Source organism: Spodoptera frugiperda, chromosome 29 (assembly GCF_023101765.2).
Source record: "Spodoptera frugiperda isolate SF20-4 chromosome 29, AGI-APGP_CSIRO_Sfru_2.0, whole genome shotgun sequence".
In the NCBI taxonomy this organism is placed as follows: Eukaryota; Metazoa; Arthropoda; class Insecta; order Lepidoptera; family Noctuidae; genus Spodoptera; species Spodoptera frugiperda.
Window position 1 is genome coordinate 8,028,457 of NC_064240.1, and position 18,492 is coordinate 8,046,948.

Below are 18,492 nucleotides of genomic sequence, written 5' to 3' on the forward strand. Positions count from 1 at the left end.
AAACAGTACTTAATAATTAAAAAGTCACAGGATGAAGGAATACAACCGTTAGGTACATAATATATTTATAGTAAACAACCACGAAAACTAAGAAAGTACCTATGTACTTATGTGTTTATTTAATTTTAAATACTTAACTGTTGTGTCGCGTCAATGGTACCTATGTGTATTCTAGAAAGTGGTTTTAACCGGCCCTGTAACCTGGTCACTTATCCCTAGCTTTCATGACCTGCAAGTGCCGAGTAAGTTGAGCTTTAATACTGCATAATAGTAGAGGCGACTTAATTATGTAGGCACTTACAAATAATTAAACAGTCAATTACATACACATGACACCCACAAAGAATTGTATTGTGTGGTAATCGAACACGCGATACGTTGTCAAGCAACCGGTTACCCAGCCACTGCGCCAACCGTGCAGGTAAATTTATAATTTGTTTGACAATTAATGCTGCTTTCTCTGTCTGTAGAAAAATACGGAGGTGAATATATGAATAATAAAAATGGCATATGAATAATAAAAATGGCAATAGTACATAAATAATCACACAAATATTCGTGTGATATAGATTACATTTTAATTTTTCGTGAAAAGTAGCAGAATCTGATGTTAGTAGCATTTATACGGGGTCAAAGCGCAGCGACCGAGGGGCGCGTCGCGCGGCGCGCCCGCTCCGCGTCTCGGCCGTGGGTTCGCGCGCGATGTATGGACTTTCTTTTCCGTAACCTTAAACCGGGTCCTCACAACATAGGCGAGGCGAGAGCGGATCTTTACGCGACAATCGAGATTTGTTTGAAAGTTTTAGCGGTTGGAAAGGATCAAATGTTGATCTAGAGTCGGAAATGATTCCGGTCTCACTTGGTCCTGTTCACTATGTCTCCGACGCACTAGTAACCGGTTCTCGCAACGATGACATAATTTTTAGATAATGTTTAAATCATTGTATGCCTAACTCTCAACTAAAACATATTCTGATTTAAAATTAAATATTGAAAAACGCCCACACTACGACTATGTATGTAAGTGTGCCGTGTTTAAGATTTTCTATAAGATTGTTAAGTGAGATAAAACGCTAACGCTTATTACTCGTAGACATTTGCGGCAATGTTCATATTATTGGATGATCCAATAAGGAGTGTAGTCTCTCTCTACCACAAAACGATAATGTAAGAATATTTTGTACAGCAAAAAATGAGATATTTTTTTTTACTATTTACTTATACATTACGTAAATAATAGCGAAAATACCTTTTCTCCTTTATTAATACGTTTTCAACCTGCAATGCAATTATAGTGGTTGTTCATCCAGGACAGGCACATATTAGTTCTTATTCTCTTTTCTAGACTCCACCTTTTCTCGTAATTCTATCCACATATTTTCACGAGGTTTCGTCATATTCCATTAATAAGATAGGCTCCAATCAACGAATGACAAATAGAAGTGTAAAAATATTTGGTAAGTTATGTTCCCTTCAATAGAGATATCACATAACAATTAATCATTCATTTTGTTGGTCTCGCCGCCGCCGCTGCCGCCATCCAATATACCGCAAACACTACCATAGATATTATTAGTCACACGCATGAAAATTAATGTCCATAATATTATTCACTTTGTAATGAGAAAGAAATCTTAGGTTGCATGTTTGTTTAATTGGTAAACAAAATTAAGGTGTAAAATTACCCATTTATCTTAACACTAGCGTCGTCAATAAACATCTCATTTTACAACTTATTAAAATTCCATGTTTTGTAAGAAATGCTTTTAGCGTCACAATCACGGCAACTCCAATATTAATTACGATCCAAAAAAACAAATGACAATTTAGATTAACTGTATGCTGTGCTGTATGTCCATAGTGCAAGACACCGTTGACTAGTCAAAATGCCTTGAAAGTATTCAATATGAATTGATTAACATATTTGCATATGCACTTATTAAGCAATTCAATAAATACAAAATACTACTTACTGCAGTTATTGAATTACCTAATTCTCGACCAGTTCATTCATATTTTTTTATTGCTCACCTGACGGAGACATCGTCGGTATTTTTACAGTTTTATTGTAATTTCGTCATAGTGCGAGGCTTTCTCCGGGTGTGTCATTTACATACATGCGCACATTTATATTTGCTTTACAGATTTCACCATAACTCACATGTACCCACGCGAGACTTGGCGTCTCGAGGGTGTAGGAACAATTAGAGACTCATCAATGAATTGTTTACATTGTACTTAGCATCACGTAGTACTCGATACAATCGGAGGCTTGCGAAACGTACGGCGTGTAATGCCCGAAGGGCTGTTGGCCTGTTGGCATTCTGAATGTAGTGTAATAATAATGTGTGTCAAGTTATAAGAGGTCGCCATGGTGCCATGATATATGATCTAATGGTGTGGTAAAAAAGATTTATTAGCAGCTTATTTAATAATATGGTGACTTTAACCTTAATTATTTTATAATAATTGCAACAAATATTTAGTTAGGGTTACGTATGTGTAATCGTATCGTGTATTTAATAAGTACATTCATTATTACAGATATTACATTGTCTAGCCTTAAAATAAATAAATATACTCCTCGTACTCCTCCAGGTAAACATAGTCTCCTCTTGAAGGTCCCCTTAAAAAGGCTTGTATTGCTTAAGCTATTATGCATTAAAAGTTATTATGTATTTTGCCTACTTGTTCAAATTACGCATGAGTTCGTAATATTAACAATAAAGTATGTAATAACAATTTACCTACATAGCCAAACGATAAAATACGAAATGCTTGAGAATGAGATGCTTGTTCACAGTTACCGCATACATTTTATGAGAGATGTTCACCTCATAAATAAACTTAACATAATGATGGTATTACATTATTATAGCACCCTCTTTTTTATTGTTGTTGATTATTTTTAAGTCATTAGTGATCATCAGTGAGTTTTTGCGAGAGAAAAATAATGAGGACATATAAAATGAAGGTAATATCTATGAATAACATAAAGTTAAAAGTTATATGTATGTAGAAAGAGGCACAGCTGAGTCTGTAAATCCGTTACTTAAATGAGAGTAGGTACCAAACACAATATTATTATTGTGAACCTGTTATTTGTTGAAAGTTCATTGTATCACATAGAGTGCACTCTGCAGTTATTGTCTACGCTGTGCGCGTGGGATGTTGAATGCTATTGTGTAATATTTATTTTGATTGCATACATAATATTTGAAATTTCTTTCTTGTCAATATAATTAACTCAACAAGACAACTTTAAAACCATATTTTTGTTTTGTTTATGAGCGAAATTGTTTTATTTTCGTGTTCTTCATGGTTCAACGTATGAGAGAAAAGGCTTGTATAAAAATGTACTCAGATATTTTTGTTCAAGCGTGCATAGCTATCTTCTATAATATAAAAATGAAACGCTAAATGCGTTGCTTAGCACAAATCTCGAGTACAGCTCAACCGATTCCGCTAATTCATTTTTGTTGGGTTTATTATTGTTAGAAAAAGGTAAGGCGAAAGAAAGTTCGTGGGGTCCGCCATAATAAGTAATGATTTTCTATCATAGGTAATACTATTTTTGGAAGGAAAACAGCAAGTTAATATTATGCAAATCCAAATGCTATACACTGAAAAAAGTTATAAAATAAATACCGAAATACCACATCACTTTTCGACATTCAATCATTACGAACTTTATGACGCACATTCATTATTTAAGTAACAAAAACAAATAAATTGTACCTAATTATACGTAAAATATACAACCTAATAGTATATTTTATTACCTAACAATATATTAGGTACGATTTATTTATTTTTGTTACTTAAATAAGTTATTTTAATTAGTTTCGATAGTATCTAGTTAATATTATCACTAAATCAACAGCGGGAAGCAGTATTCTAAATATATTCATCCATTCAGTCCCATTAAAATAGCGGTTAAGTAGCGTTTTCATTAGGTGGGACTGTTAACTGATACAACATTTAAGATGTTGAAACACTTCACATGAACAGGAATAAATTAGTCTAAGAACAGAAAGAAGAATAGTATTTTAAAACATTTTATTCACTTAAAACATCCATCCTTTCACAGTGCAACAAGGTTCACAAATTAAAATAAGTCTAAAATTCGTGAGAGTAATTTTCTACGGTCTCTTATTATAAATTGTGGTTTAATTTTTTTAACAACTTAATTACTTACTTTGGTAATTTTTAAATTAATTTTACGACATAGTTAATGCAATTTTTCATTTAGAATTGCAAGAAGACAGAATTGCAGAATATCATATGTAGAGAAGATGATACAATGCACTTTTATTCCTGTATGAAAGCAGTAGTACAGAGGATACAGTTCGGAATATGGAAGTTACTTATTTATGAAGGAAATACTGGAAATTACTTACACGTTATAATTTTAACCAAACCTTAAACAATTAATACTAAAGGTTTGATTTCTAGACGGGAAAATGTATTTAATATTTACCTATTTAAAACATTTTACTACTTCTTAGCAGTTCTTTCCTTAAGCACCTACGCATTGTATAAATGCACCTAGTCACCTACCTAATTTTTACCTCTAACCAAACATCAGTAGACGCTTTGTTCACAGATGTTCTATTTAGGTGACTTATTCATAGTATTGATTCCTAAGTTACGTTAAATGTATTCTGTTGGCACTAAATATGATAAAGGTCAGAAGTCCACATTTTAATTCATAATTTAATGAAATAATTATTTATTGTTACCTAATATGAACGTAATGTTTAATATTCTGTCGTTGAAAGTTCACGATCACGTTATCAATGTCAATATGCATTTAGTACGTCAAAGTTTTTGGTAATAAACCAAAACATTTCAGTATTTGTGTTAAATTAACATGCAAATTACGTAAAAGTTTAACCTCATACTGTTCTTGAGAATAGATTACTACTTAATCGTGATTCTTCTACGACAGGTTATTATTGATACAAATATACAAAATGTTCGAAAGTAAATAAGTAAAGACTTCTCTGGTTATTGCCATTTGTTTTTGTTTTTTTAATTACCGGTGTCACTATATTGTGTTATCTACTGAGCATTAGTCAGGGGTGCTACATACAGTAGTTGTGCTAAGTTATTCCTCGCGTATTTGCCGCGTAGAGGGGCTCCGTGTCCTTGCCTGCCCCAAAGAGACTCCCACGTCTCATGATGTTTACGCACGCTTTCTGCTGAATCACGTCGATGCTCCTAAAAATAAATGTTTATGTTTTATCTTAGGAATGTATTATATGTTTTTATTTCATTTAAAAATATTTTTAACCTCTTTTTGTATGCATTTTACTTTCATTTGCTGTTTTAGTTCTCTCAGGTAATCCATGTTGAGCGATTCTCGCCATCTGTAAATTTCACACGAAGACTGTACAAATATATCTTTATTCTTTCAAAAGGGGTATAAGCTAATGTCTATAAATTAGTATTAATGATTTTGAAGAAGATTTTAAACAATTACAATAATTAAATGAGAAAAATTCAACGACATTCTAGTCAAAACTTATAAGCACGGCTATAAGCCAAAGCTAAGGAGGTCATGGTTCAAAGATAACATAAAATACAATATCATTTATATGAATACCATAGTTACTCATCGATATCTACAACTGTCGAAGTGTCAACGATCATTATCAACGACTAGCGGTGTTGTGGTGCACATCACAGGCTTAATGAAAGCCGTTAATCTTATGTATAGACCCCGTCGGTGTCGTGTGGACCCCGACCGATAGAAAGCCATGATGCAACCTCTACCTTACCGGATCGGTGACCAAACATTGCTTACCGTTAGGTAACTATATAGCTCGAATTTGTACCGGAAATGTATTCGTAAATATTCATGGTAAACTTGGAACGTTCAAGATCAAATATCGAATCCATCGACACAAAACAAGTGCAAATTCTTGCTTCACCAGTATAGATAGTGAAATTTTTACGTGCAATACTGATTATAGGTTTTTTTACTAGAATTATAGGTTTTGTAAATTAATATTGATTATGTTATCATTAAAGAGATTTAATTAAACTTTAAACTAGTGAATTGGTATCACAACATATACGGTCCTACTATCCATAAAAGCCCTTGAGCACTATGGGATTTCCAAAACGCATCTCATAATTCAATCTTACAATATGATTTACGAAAAACTTGTTACGACATTCGCTGACATTTTACATGCGAATAAATTTACGGTTCGGTAAAACTTGACACGCAACTATTTAAACTTTTGGCAAATTACTACAGACATACCATAATAAAAAATCAATGAGCGACGCTTTATATTAGAACCAGGTCATCGGGATTTGAAACGGGTCAGATGCCGTGAACTTATAAATTGAATACTATTATTTCCTTTGACATTGGTTAGCTTCTATTATCTGCAAAGAATCTCACAAATACTATCGATGACAAAATTGCAACATCATGTTAGAGTACAGCAGAGAATAGGTACCTAATCATCGCATGTATTATTAACAGTCATATTTATAAAAACTTGATACGCACTGACACGATTGATCCGCCGGCCTTGTGACATCACTGGATGGCAACGTGCGTGCGCCAACTCGACGTCTTCTAGCGAGAAGTGGGACAAGTTCAACTCCACCGGTTACACGCAAAATGGCTGCTTCAGGTGTTGGCTTTTTCTCCACAGCCATCGCATCTCCACTGTCGTAACTATCGTCTATTATTAGTTTCGTTACTTTATCCCCATTAGATAATCTTTTGACAAATCTAGTTTTCTTTGGACTCCTTCGATCTTCTGGATTACCACCATAAGAAATTTCGTGCTTTACCTTAACATCTAAACTAAATCTTCGTTGATCTGGAGATTTTCTTTGCGGACTGCTACCATATTTAATATTTGGTAACTTGTCTACGTTATGTGGTCTTACATTTTCTTTATTAGGCGTATCTTCTCTGAAATCATCGTCTCCCTTTACTTTAGGTAAAGTAAGTGAAGATTTGTGCCCATTAGCCCCATTCATTTTTGTTAAAATTTCATTATCTGTCCAACCCTACAATAAAATACAAATCTGTTGATAAAATTGCTTAATTAACTTCATAATTAAGCAATTTTTAAATACATATATCACACACTTAATACATAACATCATACTTTCAACAGTAGAGTCCCATATAACAAGGGGTTTAAATATTTGGATAAAGTAATACCAATACAAACCATAGACTTTGAGAAATTTAGTCCAATGTTACGGGGGTTCCTCCATATAGTGCCACCAGGCCCTGGTTTACCCCATGGCCCTTCCATAGCGTGCTGCAAATATAAAATAATGTGTATTATGAACTACAGTTGAAATAATGAATCTACGTCTATTACCATTTTGCGTTCATATTCCAGATTCTGTTTCTTTTCTTCTCTCATGGCTTTCTTTTTTTTAGTAACCATCTCATCTGAAATATTTTTATAATTTGTTAATTTCTAAAATATGTGTAGTTCATCTATAGATTTTTTACTATTTACGGTTGTAAATAATTCTTTTCAAATTCCAATTTAAAAGTTTCCATTTCCTTTTCTGTTTAAAACAGGCGTGAATGATCTGTATGGATCGTAGACTTTCTCATCAAAAATAACTTTACATAAGATGCAAATATTTTATCATTAGTAATTTATGCAAAGGTTTTGCTAAGCGTAGACCTAGAAATATTTATTACAATAAGTTATATAACGATGAAGTGAAAGCCGATAAGATTATCCTTTATGACTATACAAATCAAACAACTATTTTTATAGAATGGAAAATACATCAATATTCTAAAATGATTGGCAAACGAATAATAATAAAACTTTATAAATATTTAGTTGTGGAGAATTGGTTAGGCTCACTGAGGAATTGTTTTTATTGAACTAAGGAGCATCAATGATATCAGAACAAATACAACTGCATAAATGACCCATTTTGGGATACGAATTTTCATTTAAAAATCTCCAAATAAGAATTTATGATCAATAAATAATGTAGTACCTAATATTTGTTTATAGCTTTGTTGTTCATGAGGCGACTGTTTGTATCGTATGTCGTTGTCGACACTCTTGCGCAGCGGGTCGGCGTAACACAGTTGAGGATCTTCTCTCAACTTCACTGGGGTCTGTCTCTGTCGGCGGAGGGGGGACGTCGCCCACCGACGACACGCTTCGTGCAATGATACTCCCTGGGAAACAGATAATTGTGATAAGGAACATTGCACAATGGTGATGATAATGGCATGGGACGGTAGCGGAGTGAATTTACCTATTGTTTGTAAAATAATATTTAAGACGTTTAGATTAAAATAGTATTTGTAATGCAATGATTGGAGTGAAACAATCATTGCATAGGTATTTGTAGTGGTTTTTACGCTGAACAAAGTTTGGCATAAATAATATTGCTTAATTAATAAAAGTACGACAATTGCCAATTTTGTTTCATACAAAGTTCCACACTTTTTTTTAAACTGCCACCTAAATTACTTACACCTATAGCCAAGGCTTTTTAATAGTTTAACCCTCTAAACATTTTCACATAACTTGTTTTTAACTTATGATTATGATATAATATAGGTAATAGTTTTAAAATGCTCGTTTTAGTAAATACTTTTTTGAATAAATTATTTATTTATTTAATTAAAGTTATCAGATTTATTGTGAACTCAAGCTTCTACCTTTACATGCCCAGCCCTTAATCTATAATCCCCAATTGTACACTTAAGTTGGTACGAGATACAACAGCCGTAGCTTGTAGTTCGTAGTGCAAAGTTCGTAGCGCGTAGCTCGTAGCGCGTAGCTCGTAGCTCGTAGTGTGTAGTTCGTTACGCAACCAGCGTTTTCCCGCTATTAACTCGGAAGCATAGACCAGCAAGTCGGCTACACAGAAAGAATTTGCAAAGCTTTAATCGAATTGCGGGGCCTGGCTATTTTGTTACTATAAAAACTATAGTTGGCTTGGTGTAGAGTTTGGCCTTTTCGTGACCGATTCACCAATAGATTTCAGGGTCTGCGTATATACAAGATTAATAACGGGAAATCACTGCTACGCGCTACGGACTATGTGCTATGTCAACTTATGTTATGCTACTATTGCTACTTATGTTTGATATTAGGAACTAGCGAGCGCGATGGAGTACCAATTAAGGAGTCTGGAGTTTGATTTAAAGTTGATGCACAAAACAGTTGCTTTTAAAAATATTAATACTATGGGGTCTGGATTGTATCAGGTAAATGAAAAAGAAATCAGCTCTCCTCTTATTACATAGAGCTCAAAATATACACGGTGAAACATTTAGTAATGTGTTATTGTGCATCTCTGTCTACCTCTACGAGGTTACAACGAATGCCCCTTATGTGACCGATAAAATTAAAAGGCAATGTCAATGAACTATCTCAATTAACAATCCGGCTTTCATAATTCGTTGATTAGTTTGATCGCTTCGCCATAACAAAGGCAATCAAATCAATTTTCTATAAAGAAAATTAGTGGAAACCATGAACAAACAAAATTTACATCTTTGATAAGAAAATTTACCTGTGAACCAACGAGCGATCGGTTTTGTAATAAAATCGTGTCGTATAATTATGGCGATTACATTATAGGAACGCTGACAAGTTTTTAAGAGAAGAAATTACTGATGACGAAAATACAAAATACCTTAAATGTATGTCAACAAATTTCATATCCTCGATACGGCAGAAGCAGTCAGTCGCACATTTTTTATACATCTCCGTGTCGTAACCTTACGGTGAGGTTCCCGCCTTAATAACATTTAAGTAATGAATGACCCTTTACCATATATAGATTTATAGCCATCAGCCCATCGCCATGTGCAACTATTTTCTGTGCCGATTCATTGAGTAATCATGTAACCTAATAAGTACTAATATTAGGGAAGGACTACAAATGCACAAAATAAAAATAAGTTTCGTGGGAATCGAATTACGCGTCGTTGTCGTATGTCTTGTCAATGGCAAGAGGTCACGAAGCAAAGTATTCAGGTCACTCATTTTGTTATAATCCTTCACCTTTCTAGGTGATTTATTTGTTTACCGATGAATATAATTTATTAATGACCTAAACATTTGCTAGTTTTCCTTGCATAATGTACAAATTGCAAACATATTTACAAAAAGTGACACCAATTTAATTATGAATTAATTAAGAAATATGAAATTCATGACTACACAACAATTAATTCGTGGTGTTGTACGATACACATGTACAATTGTGCATATATTGCGTGTTTGTTTGAAATGTTGAGCGAGACGTATTGTAATTTAGTAATGTTTAAATACAGATCTCATAATCACTAATAGAAAATAATTATTTCAATTACACGCCTGTTTCTACAAGTCATGCGTGTAATATTACAAAAAGTTAGTTCACAGATACTCAACATTTTTCTTCTTTAGGAACTTCGGGTAATGCAACCATATGTTTTGATTATGCGATACCCAATGCACAAGTCTAGCATGATTTATGAAGATACGATGTTATAAAAACTGTAGCATGAAAAATCCTCATGTTATGAGGATGGTATCTATAATATATCATGGTTGTTGGTACAAAAACTTCAAATATACTTCAAATAGGTACTTGTATTCACTAGTCCGTCCACCTGAATTGTTTGTTTCTCGCCGGAGGAATTAGGGGTGTATGCCGAAAATATACAATACCTTAAGTATCTATATATATAAAAAATGAATTCCTCTTCGTAACATTTGAGAACGAACCTTTTTGGCTTTAAAGGTGAGAAAAAAATGTTTGCGATGTTTGCTGAGCCAGTTAATGTTTTATATAATTCCTTTGATTTATACCACTGCAATATAAAATGTATGATTTAAGCACATTATCTTAATGTTTATGTTGGATACCACTGGCCTCTTGATGGAAGTTCAGCGCTGTAGGCAGTGTCGTTTCAATGTTGTACACACTTTCTCTGTACAAACTCGTATATAATTAAGACGACAAATGCCTATGACAAATTATGTTGTGTCTGACACAAGACATAGGCATGTAATACACTTGTAACTATGCAAATTAAAACGTTACCTTTGAGATGTAACGTATGCATAAGTACAGACGGTATAAACGAACCTAACAAGAAGTTATTATGCCTATAATTATGTTGTCACATTGTCTTACCCTTAATTCGTCTTCAGGAAAGATCCCCTTGTCCCGGAGATTAGTAAATCGTACACCTCGAGGGTTGGGAGCGCCACCACCCGCGCGACCCCACGGCTGGTACGTCGCCAGTTCTTCACGAGCCTGTAATTAGCAACACTCAAATATTGAACAAATCTAACCCAGAAGTTTGTATTGCATGTGTTCGAAATAAGCTAGCTAAAATATGTGTACCAAAATAAATTACGTAATGGAAGTATTTACAGGTACCCAAATATTAGAAGGATTTGAACTCAGTAACCTTTGAATCAGTCACTTCATTTAGTCGATGTCGCTTAAACGTTAATAACAGCTATTTGAAACCTACGATTAATATGATGTTATAAAAGAGGCTCGTGCCGCACCTATTATTTCTTAATAATGTGGGCGGAGAAAGAAACACCGTGGAGTTGCCATCATTGTTACCACAAGTATTTATGATCAACTCAATTGGTACTAGGCACCCACAATTAAAAAGCTCAATCCCTAATTAATTATATTTACTTACGCATCAGATACGATAGCTATGTATCTTCAAGACACCTGTAGGTAGATACTTCTCTAAATACAATAGATTAGAAAAATTGAAGATTTTATCAAAACGTAACTATTACATTGTATAACTGTTAAGGGCAAAGGTGAACACAAAAAATGGTTACAAGAGTAACGACTACGTTTGTTAAATGAGCCTACTTTAACTTACGGTACGTAGCTATGTATTATGTACATGCAATCGAAGATAATTGAATATCTTTTAACGCTTGAAAGCCAAATTGGTATGTATAGGTATTCTATATTAGGTAAGAATGGATAGATAGGTACTTTAAAATATTTTAAGCATGTAAATAACCTAATTATGATTATGATATATTGGATGAAAATAGTACAATTTTAAAAGTTTCCTTGTACCTGCCCAACAAGGTAAACTGTTTGAAACTATGATTTATACACATACGGTGGTAATGTTACTTTACATTACGTAAGTTTCAAGTTATGGTGTGGATTCCCGCACACGTTTGGTAAATATTTGCATTTTTACACACATACATGATAGATTGTCATCTCACATCTTATTATGTAAGGTTGACTACTATTCTATATACTAGAAATTTTGTTATATGTTTAAGTATCGTCACATGTTTTCGTGTACCTTCCTTAGATGATAGGTGCATGGATGATACATAGGAAGGAGGCTACATAGGAACATGCGTACATACATAAAAGTACACACTAATACCTAGGTATACAGGTTTTAGAGTATCTGTATGGGCCCAGCAGGGCTGATGCCTGATCCGGAGCTGCGGACTACCTAGCGGGTTTACCGGGGCTCCGGCTCGAAAAGCAGGAGAAGGAACGGAGTGGTTTTTTAGTCAGTAAGAGTCTGACACTCCCTCTTGCTAGCCCAAGGCGGGAGAAGTCATTGGATGATTTTCAGCCCTTAAAAAAAAAAGTATCTGTATGTATCTACATATTATTATATAAGTACCTTCCGCTGTTGTTCGAGCTTCTCCCGTGCCCTTCGCTCCCGCTTCTCGCGTGCGATGCGCTCGCCCTCCGCTCTCGTCTGCTCAGCTTGACGTCGCTCTCGGGCTCGACGTCGGATAGACCCTGACGTCGGGGCACTAAGCCTCCTTAACATAAATAGTTAATAAGTACTGCTAAATATTGTAACAACGTTCATCTAGCTATGAAAATTCATAGTTGTAAATTGTTACTTTTAACTTAATAGGTATAAGTGTAGGTTCTTCTCTATGTGCCTAACGGTGGCTCTCTTGATTAGTCAAGGTATTTAACTTAAAAACTTATTAAACCAATCGATGCATCTCCAAATGCCTATGTGACCTCATAGGCATCGTTTTCTTTAATTAGGCGATTATGTTTATAAATCGTATAATTGCTCAGTTTATAAATTAATTGAGCAATATTTATTACTGCTATTTTAATTGATTAGATAAAGCTCCATAATTATATTTTACTTGAAAACTTTGTGTTATAATTTCATAATAATTGCATATCTAGATAAGTAAGGCTAATTCACTAATAGGTAATGTGGTTAATTTTGTTTTACACAATGCTTATATTTTCTTTAGATAATCCTTTGCGTATTTAGAAAGTATGTATAAGTTTTGTCTCCGTCGTAACGATCAGAAAATGATATCTTACCTACGCAATCTTCGAGAGTGCAAAGCAAACATTTAAACTATAGTTTCACTAAACCCAACAACAAATAATTTCATATCACATAACTAAACACACAGCAGACTCTGACGAGTATGAACGCGGGAAGAAATGTGCACACACTGAAGATGATCATTTCAGGTGTCCGGTAGCGACCGAGCGGCTTTCCGCCCGCTACTGAATACTGAAAGTGTATCGAAGTCGCCGTCGCGCCGCCGTTTCAACTGAAACTGTGCACTGTCGTCAACGTTTCCATTGAGTTATGTTATCACAGCGTAACTTATGTTCAAATTTTTCAGCTGTTTATGTAATTTATTTATTTTGTTTCAAATGTTGAGAATGCGATGTATTAAAATAATAAAAATACGTTACATATTGGAACAAGCGAGATATTTAAGTACAGGCTGCAACAATAGTGCTTAATGGAATTACTAATGTTTTTTCTGTATACGGTTTTTTTTTTTTTTTTTGAGGGGGTAAAATCATCCTTTGGCTTCTTCCGCTTTGGGCGAGGCGAGAGGGAGTGTCAGGTTCTTCTAACTAAAAACCACCCCGTTCCTTCCCCTGCTTTGAGCCGGAGCCCCGGTAACCTGTTACGTTGTCCACATAGGACACCTAGGACTTAGGTATTGTACCAAATCTACCTGCAGACACTAAATACAGTGTTGCAGTTTTTCAAGTTGGATATCGTGTAGACACATGTACCTATTAATGGCGTAAGTAGTTAGGTCATATAAAATTCAGTTGTAATTTTCCACCGACATGCAATCCACTTCGTTGGTTTAATTATTCAGTCATAGGGTCTTAATGTCGATAAACTGCGTCAATTTTAGTTGAATATTGGCGAGAAAAGGGATAAATAAGTACTTAATTATATAACAATGTTATTGAAACTTACCTTTTAAGTAAATCCTCTAATTTATTTATGCGATACAGCCTTAGCAGAACATGTTTCCTCCAAACCGTAAGGATTTCAACTGGTTTATGATAGAAGATAGAATATTAAGTATTCTTGCAAATCACTAGTTGTGATTAAGTGCTTTGTTGCAGAGTTTCAAATACACCTTTAGTAAATAGGCTTGAAATAGGTCGTTTCTTTGTTAAGCCTACCGATGAACGATTTTTAAACATGAAAGGCCTTAACGATCTGTAGGCTGTAGGCACTATTCAATGTTCAGACGCAAACTAAATTCATGTCTGGCGACTTTGACTGAGGACATGATGGGGCAAAAGTAACGATTATGACCTTGGCAAAAAGATACAAATAAAGAGAAGAGTACTTATTGTTAATCAATAAGAAAACAGCAGAAAACCTATGCGAATTTACCAAATTTCCATATCGCGACATCACGTTTGGCTCCTATGTATAGTATACGAGCAATAAATATTTCCCTGACGGTAATGAAATTTTGCGAAACTCGTGCACGCAGCAAAAAACTTACAAGAAATGACGAATGGCACGAACAGCAGGTTTAGCTGTCATCGTCATGGAATACTATTATTTTTTGTTATTTGTACCTATTGCTACATGTGTGTATTGACATAAGGTATAACGAGCTCAAAGGGTATAAGTAAGTATAGGAGAAAACTATCTGCAATTTTAATCTTTATTTTACTTAGCGTTTTTGTTAAAGAAAAGTATTTAAGAATTTTTATTACCATAAGTTAATCTAATTATGTTTAATTAAGTAAACATTGTAACTTTTAGCATTTACGTATATTCAACTTAGTATAGTGCAGTAGGTCATGTACATTTTTCATGGCATTTTCAGCTGGTATTCGGCTCGTCCTGGCGGTGCCGGGCGCCAACCGATCGATTGCCGCAAACACGCGTTTACGAGTCCTATTGCATTCATTCATATACATAGCTTGCAGGCAGGAGTGCCATTGTTGTCGTGGAAATGGGTCACCAATAAAATCGTTTGTGATATTACGCTGGTATTTTGACGACTTTCTCAAGGACATTCACCCTATTAACATTTGCGTGTGTCCTTGCGAGTTTGAATATTGCGTGGAAACAAGGTTAAATTGGAAATAATGGGTAGCGTCTTAGTTTGCATGGCGTATTGCAAATAAACTAAAATAAAACAGTATTTTGTAACTAATGTTTATATTAAAAATTATTCATGATTTACCATTTTACAGAATAATAATATTTACAAACGTATGACCTATTAAAGTATGTCTACATACATATAAATAAACTTCATTGACTCCCATTTTTTAACATTTTTAATGTACAAAAAAACATACACCTCCATCTCCATTATAGGGTTGGCTGAAACAACGACCAATGCATGAAATAACTTTGTTCATAACAACGCGATTCTATCAGGTTCAGAATTACGTTAATCACTTCATCTCTACGCTCAGTGGTTCCGCTTTACAACATTCGACGAGAATTAAGTGAGAACGAGTTGCGTGTGAACCCATATTTGAAATAAAGAGTTTTCACACACACTAATTAATAATTCGTTGCGGCTACTATACGTATCGGACGGCTCTAACGAACAGCACTTACTACATTTTTCTTAAAAAGTACTCATCCTCCAGAACCTTTCATTCTACTAAAATAGTTTGTTATAAAACAGCTTCATTTATGCAATTTCAGTCGTTGCTTCAGCCTTAAACTATATTTACCTTATTAATGACTAATATTTTGTTAAATATTAATAATTTCAAGAAAAAGTTTTAAGAATACTGCGCTTATGGTGCATTGTTTTGCGGTACTCTGAAAATTCATTTGTCTATAAACGCTTGATACGTTGGATACATAGTTGTTAGTATTATTTACAATTGTAACATGTACTAATTTGCTAACAGATGTTAATATTCTGCCTCAATATGTAGTGCGGCCTCGTACAATACTTACAAATTTAATACTAGGTCAGAATATAACATACACCTCTAGTATGTAACGTGTACTCTAAAGAAATTGAGGTAATTGGTTTTGAAGATAAAACACGGGTAACTTATCCAATGACTCTCAGTATTTACAAATCATAAAATACATACAGTAAGAAACAAACGAACACCAACTTATGAAACAAGAAGTAAGTAATTTTGTGATGATCGTCGATAGCATATTATTTGTGCACAAACACAGGTACTTTCTATCTCTATGCCTACATAAAGATTGCACGATACAAAACAACAGTTGAGCATATTTATACAAACAGTACACGTATGTACATATATAGCGTACAGTATTTGGTAACGAGTAGTCACACACGCTCCCTGCCAGCGATAGTTTCGCGCTAGTCGTAGATACTTCATGGTGTCACAAAACTCACAGAAAATTATCTTAAAATAAATCAGGTCACACAAGTGAAGGACACAAAGTACAAATATTATATAATATCAATACTAATAAAATAGATATACTTTAATAATAAGTAACATATAATTACTTGACAATCAGTTCTACTGATTACAATAAAATATAACAACAATCTACATACATAGCGTTTAATAGTATGTAGTACAAAGTATTATGTTTAATTTATCAGGGCACATGGTATAACTTGACGTAAAATATCTACGATATATGTCGCCATGTTGGCTCAATTCACACTCATATACACTTAACATTCACTCGCGACAGGCCGAGCCCGGCGGCGGCGACCGGCTCCGACCGAACCGAACACTCAAATACATTACTAAAATAAAATGTCCATCGCCTCTATATCCTTTACAAAAAGGTATCCAGAATTCTGTGCGTCTCACGCTAGAACCTTTAAGTACTATTAAAGGTGGCGCTCGACATGGAAAATCAACTCTTTTGAAATACTCTTAGGATCACGTATACATAATGTTGTAACGTAAACGAAAAATTACTTCAACAATATGTTTCAAAGCTTCACCACGCTGTAGGGTGGGAGCCGCTAGAACTGTGGATGCCTTTCATAGAATATATTAAAGTTTTGGTCGTGCACGTACTGAGTACGGTGGTAGAGTAGTTCAGTACTATTTAATCCTGTTCAGCACGAGGTCGGTGGTGACGACTAGGCCCTTCTGGTAGGGCGAGTCAGCCAACTCAGCCGCTAGGCGCGCCGCCTCAGCTCCGTGTTTACGGGCTAGGAAACGTGTCTGTTCAAGTCCGCGAGATTTGTGCACCAGCTCGTACGCTTTCTCCACATCACCCGGCTCTTGGAACCGCCTCATTATCATGGGGTTCAGTTCTGGATACTGAAATGGAACGGAAATAATATATAAACTGAGTGTTTATTTAAAAAACCAAATACAACATTTTGTGTTTAGTTATGCTTGCATCATCCAAAGTAAAAATATGCAAAGCGCTTTCTTCACTTTCATTTTTAATATATGTATATGCGTATAAACCAAATTTAACATTTCTGCGTTGGTTGTTCGACATGTTTTTGCCACAACTAACAACCGGGCTTGGTAGAGGTCAATCGTGAACATTTTTGCAATGTAGTGCAAATGGTTCAGCTGTGGCTCAACGTATGTATTACGAAAACGAATATTTTTGCGCAAGTATGTGTATAAGCACTCGCTATGGCCACGAGTATGTAAAGTTGAGGTAGGGCAACCGGTTTGCCACTATTTAGCCGAATTTAAATAGGTACGTTCACATCACGCGCTGTGGAATTCTAAATATATGTTTATTAACTAAAGGTATTTTAGAATTAGGTATGTAGGTCAAGTACTTGTATATGTTTAAACTAGATTCTAAAAAACCTTTATTTAATGAGGTGAGACATCTTGCCGGAGAAAATTTGACATACGTGTAGCTGCGTAATCAGTCTTATCTCATTCTCTTTCCTAAAAGGAAAGAAAAGTCCCAAGTGAAAGAACCCGAATAACATTTTAATGTTTCGCTAGATTCGTAACATACCTCTTCCCGTAGGTACTAACACCCGTTAACTAAATTTAAATTAAACAGATAATGAGATGGACTTCAAAATTAAGTAAGTACTCGAAAGTTGAATAAAATTATGAAAAATTGGAAATTGTGATGACTAAAAACATTTTCAACAGAATTGTAAATGTGTTTCCACGATATTTATTCAAAATATTCTTTTCTTTAAATATTGTGTGCTTTGTAAATGTATATTAACTTTCGCAACGGTAGTGTGAGCACCCCAACTCACAACATAATATAATATTATAAAT

General features: G+C 34.5%; 2 protein-coding genes across 3 annotated transcripts in view; both read right to left on the reverse strand.

Moving 5' to 3' along the window:
- Window positions 1–4,044: 4,044 nt before the first annotated feature.
- Window positions 4,045–13,589, reverse strand: LOC118268672 (uncharacterized). 2 transcript variants are annotated; one of them, XM_050706205.1, is made up of 9 exons: window positions 13,342–13,589; window positions 12,665–12,809; window positions 11,161–11,283; window positions 8,011–8,197; window positions 7,365–7,438; window positions 7,209–7,301; window positions 6,530–7,041; window positions 5,318–5,372; window positions 4,045–5,223 (listed from the first exon to the last, which is right to left on the reverse strand). In XM_050706205.1, the coding sequence occupies exons 1-9, from the start codon at window positions 13,371–13,373 to the stop codon at window positions 5,065–5,067; spliced, it is 1,380 nt and encodes a 459-aa protein (XP_050562162.1). In that variant the 5' UTR covers window positions 13,374–13,589; the 3' UTR covers window positions 4,045–5,064. The 2 variants fall into 2 exon arrangements, with proteins under 2 accessions (XP_050562162.1, XP_035439142.2); XM_035583249.2 differs by having other exon boundaries at window positions 5,297–5,372; window positions 13,342–13,586.
- A 1,860-nt stretch (window positions 13,590–15,449) lies between these two features.
- The window catches only part of LOC118268135 (all trans-polyprenyl-diphosphate synthase PDSS1), a 40,848-nt gene continuing 37,805 nt past the window's right edge, over window positions 15,450–18,492 (reverse strand). The window contains exon 8 of the mRNA XM_035582438.2: window positions 15,450–17,544. Coding sequence (XP_035438331.1) covers window positions 17,323–17,544 — 222 coding nt within the window. The 3' untranslated portion in view covers window positions 15,450–17,322. The remainder of the gene's footprint in view (window positions 17,545–18,492) is intronic.

What these genes read in the sequence shown, in the direction of transcription:
- LOC118268672 (XM_035583249.2), bottom strand. Translation starts at nt 13,373, where the DNA reads ATGTTTGCTTTGCACTCTCGAAGATTGCGTAG. An exon ending in TTCCTGAAGACGAATTAAGG is followed by an intron (nt 8,198 to 11,160) that starts GTAAGACAATGT and finishes TCTGTTTCCCAG; the next exon opens with GGAGTATCATTGCACGAAGC. An exon ending in CCGGCGGATCAATCGTGTCA is followed by an intron (nt 5,373 to 6,529) that starts GTGCGTATCAAG and finishes TGAAATTTACAG; the next exon opens with ATGGCGAGAATCGCTCAACA.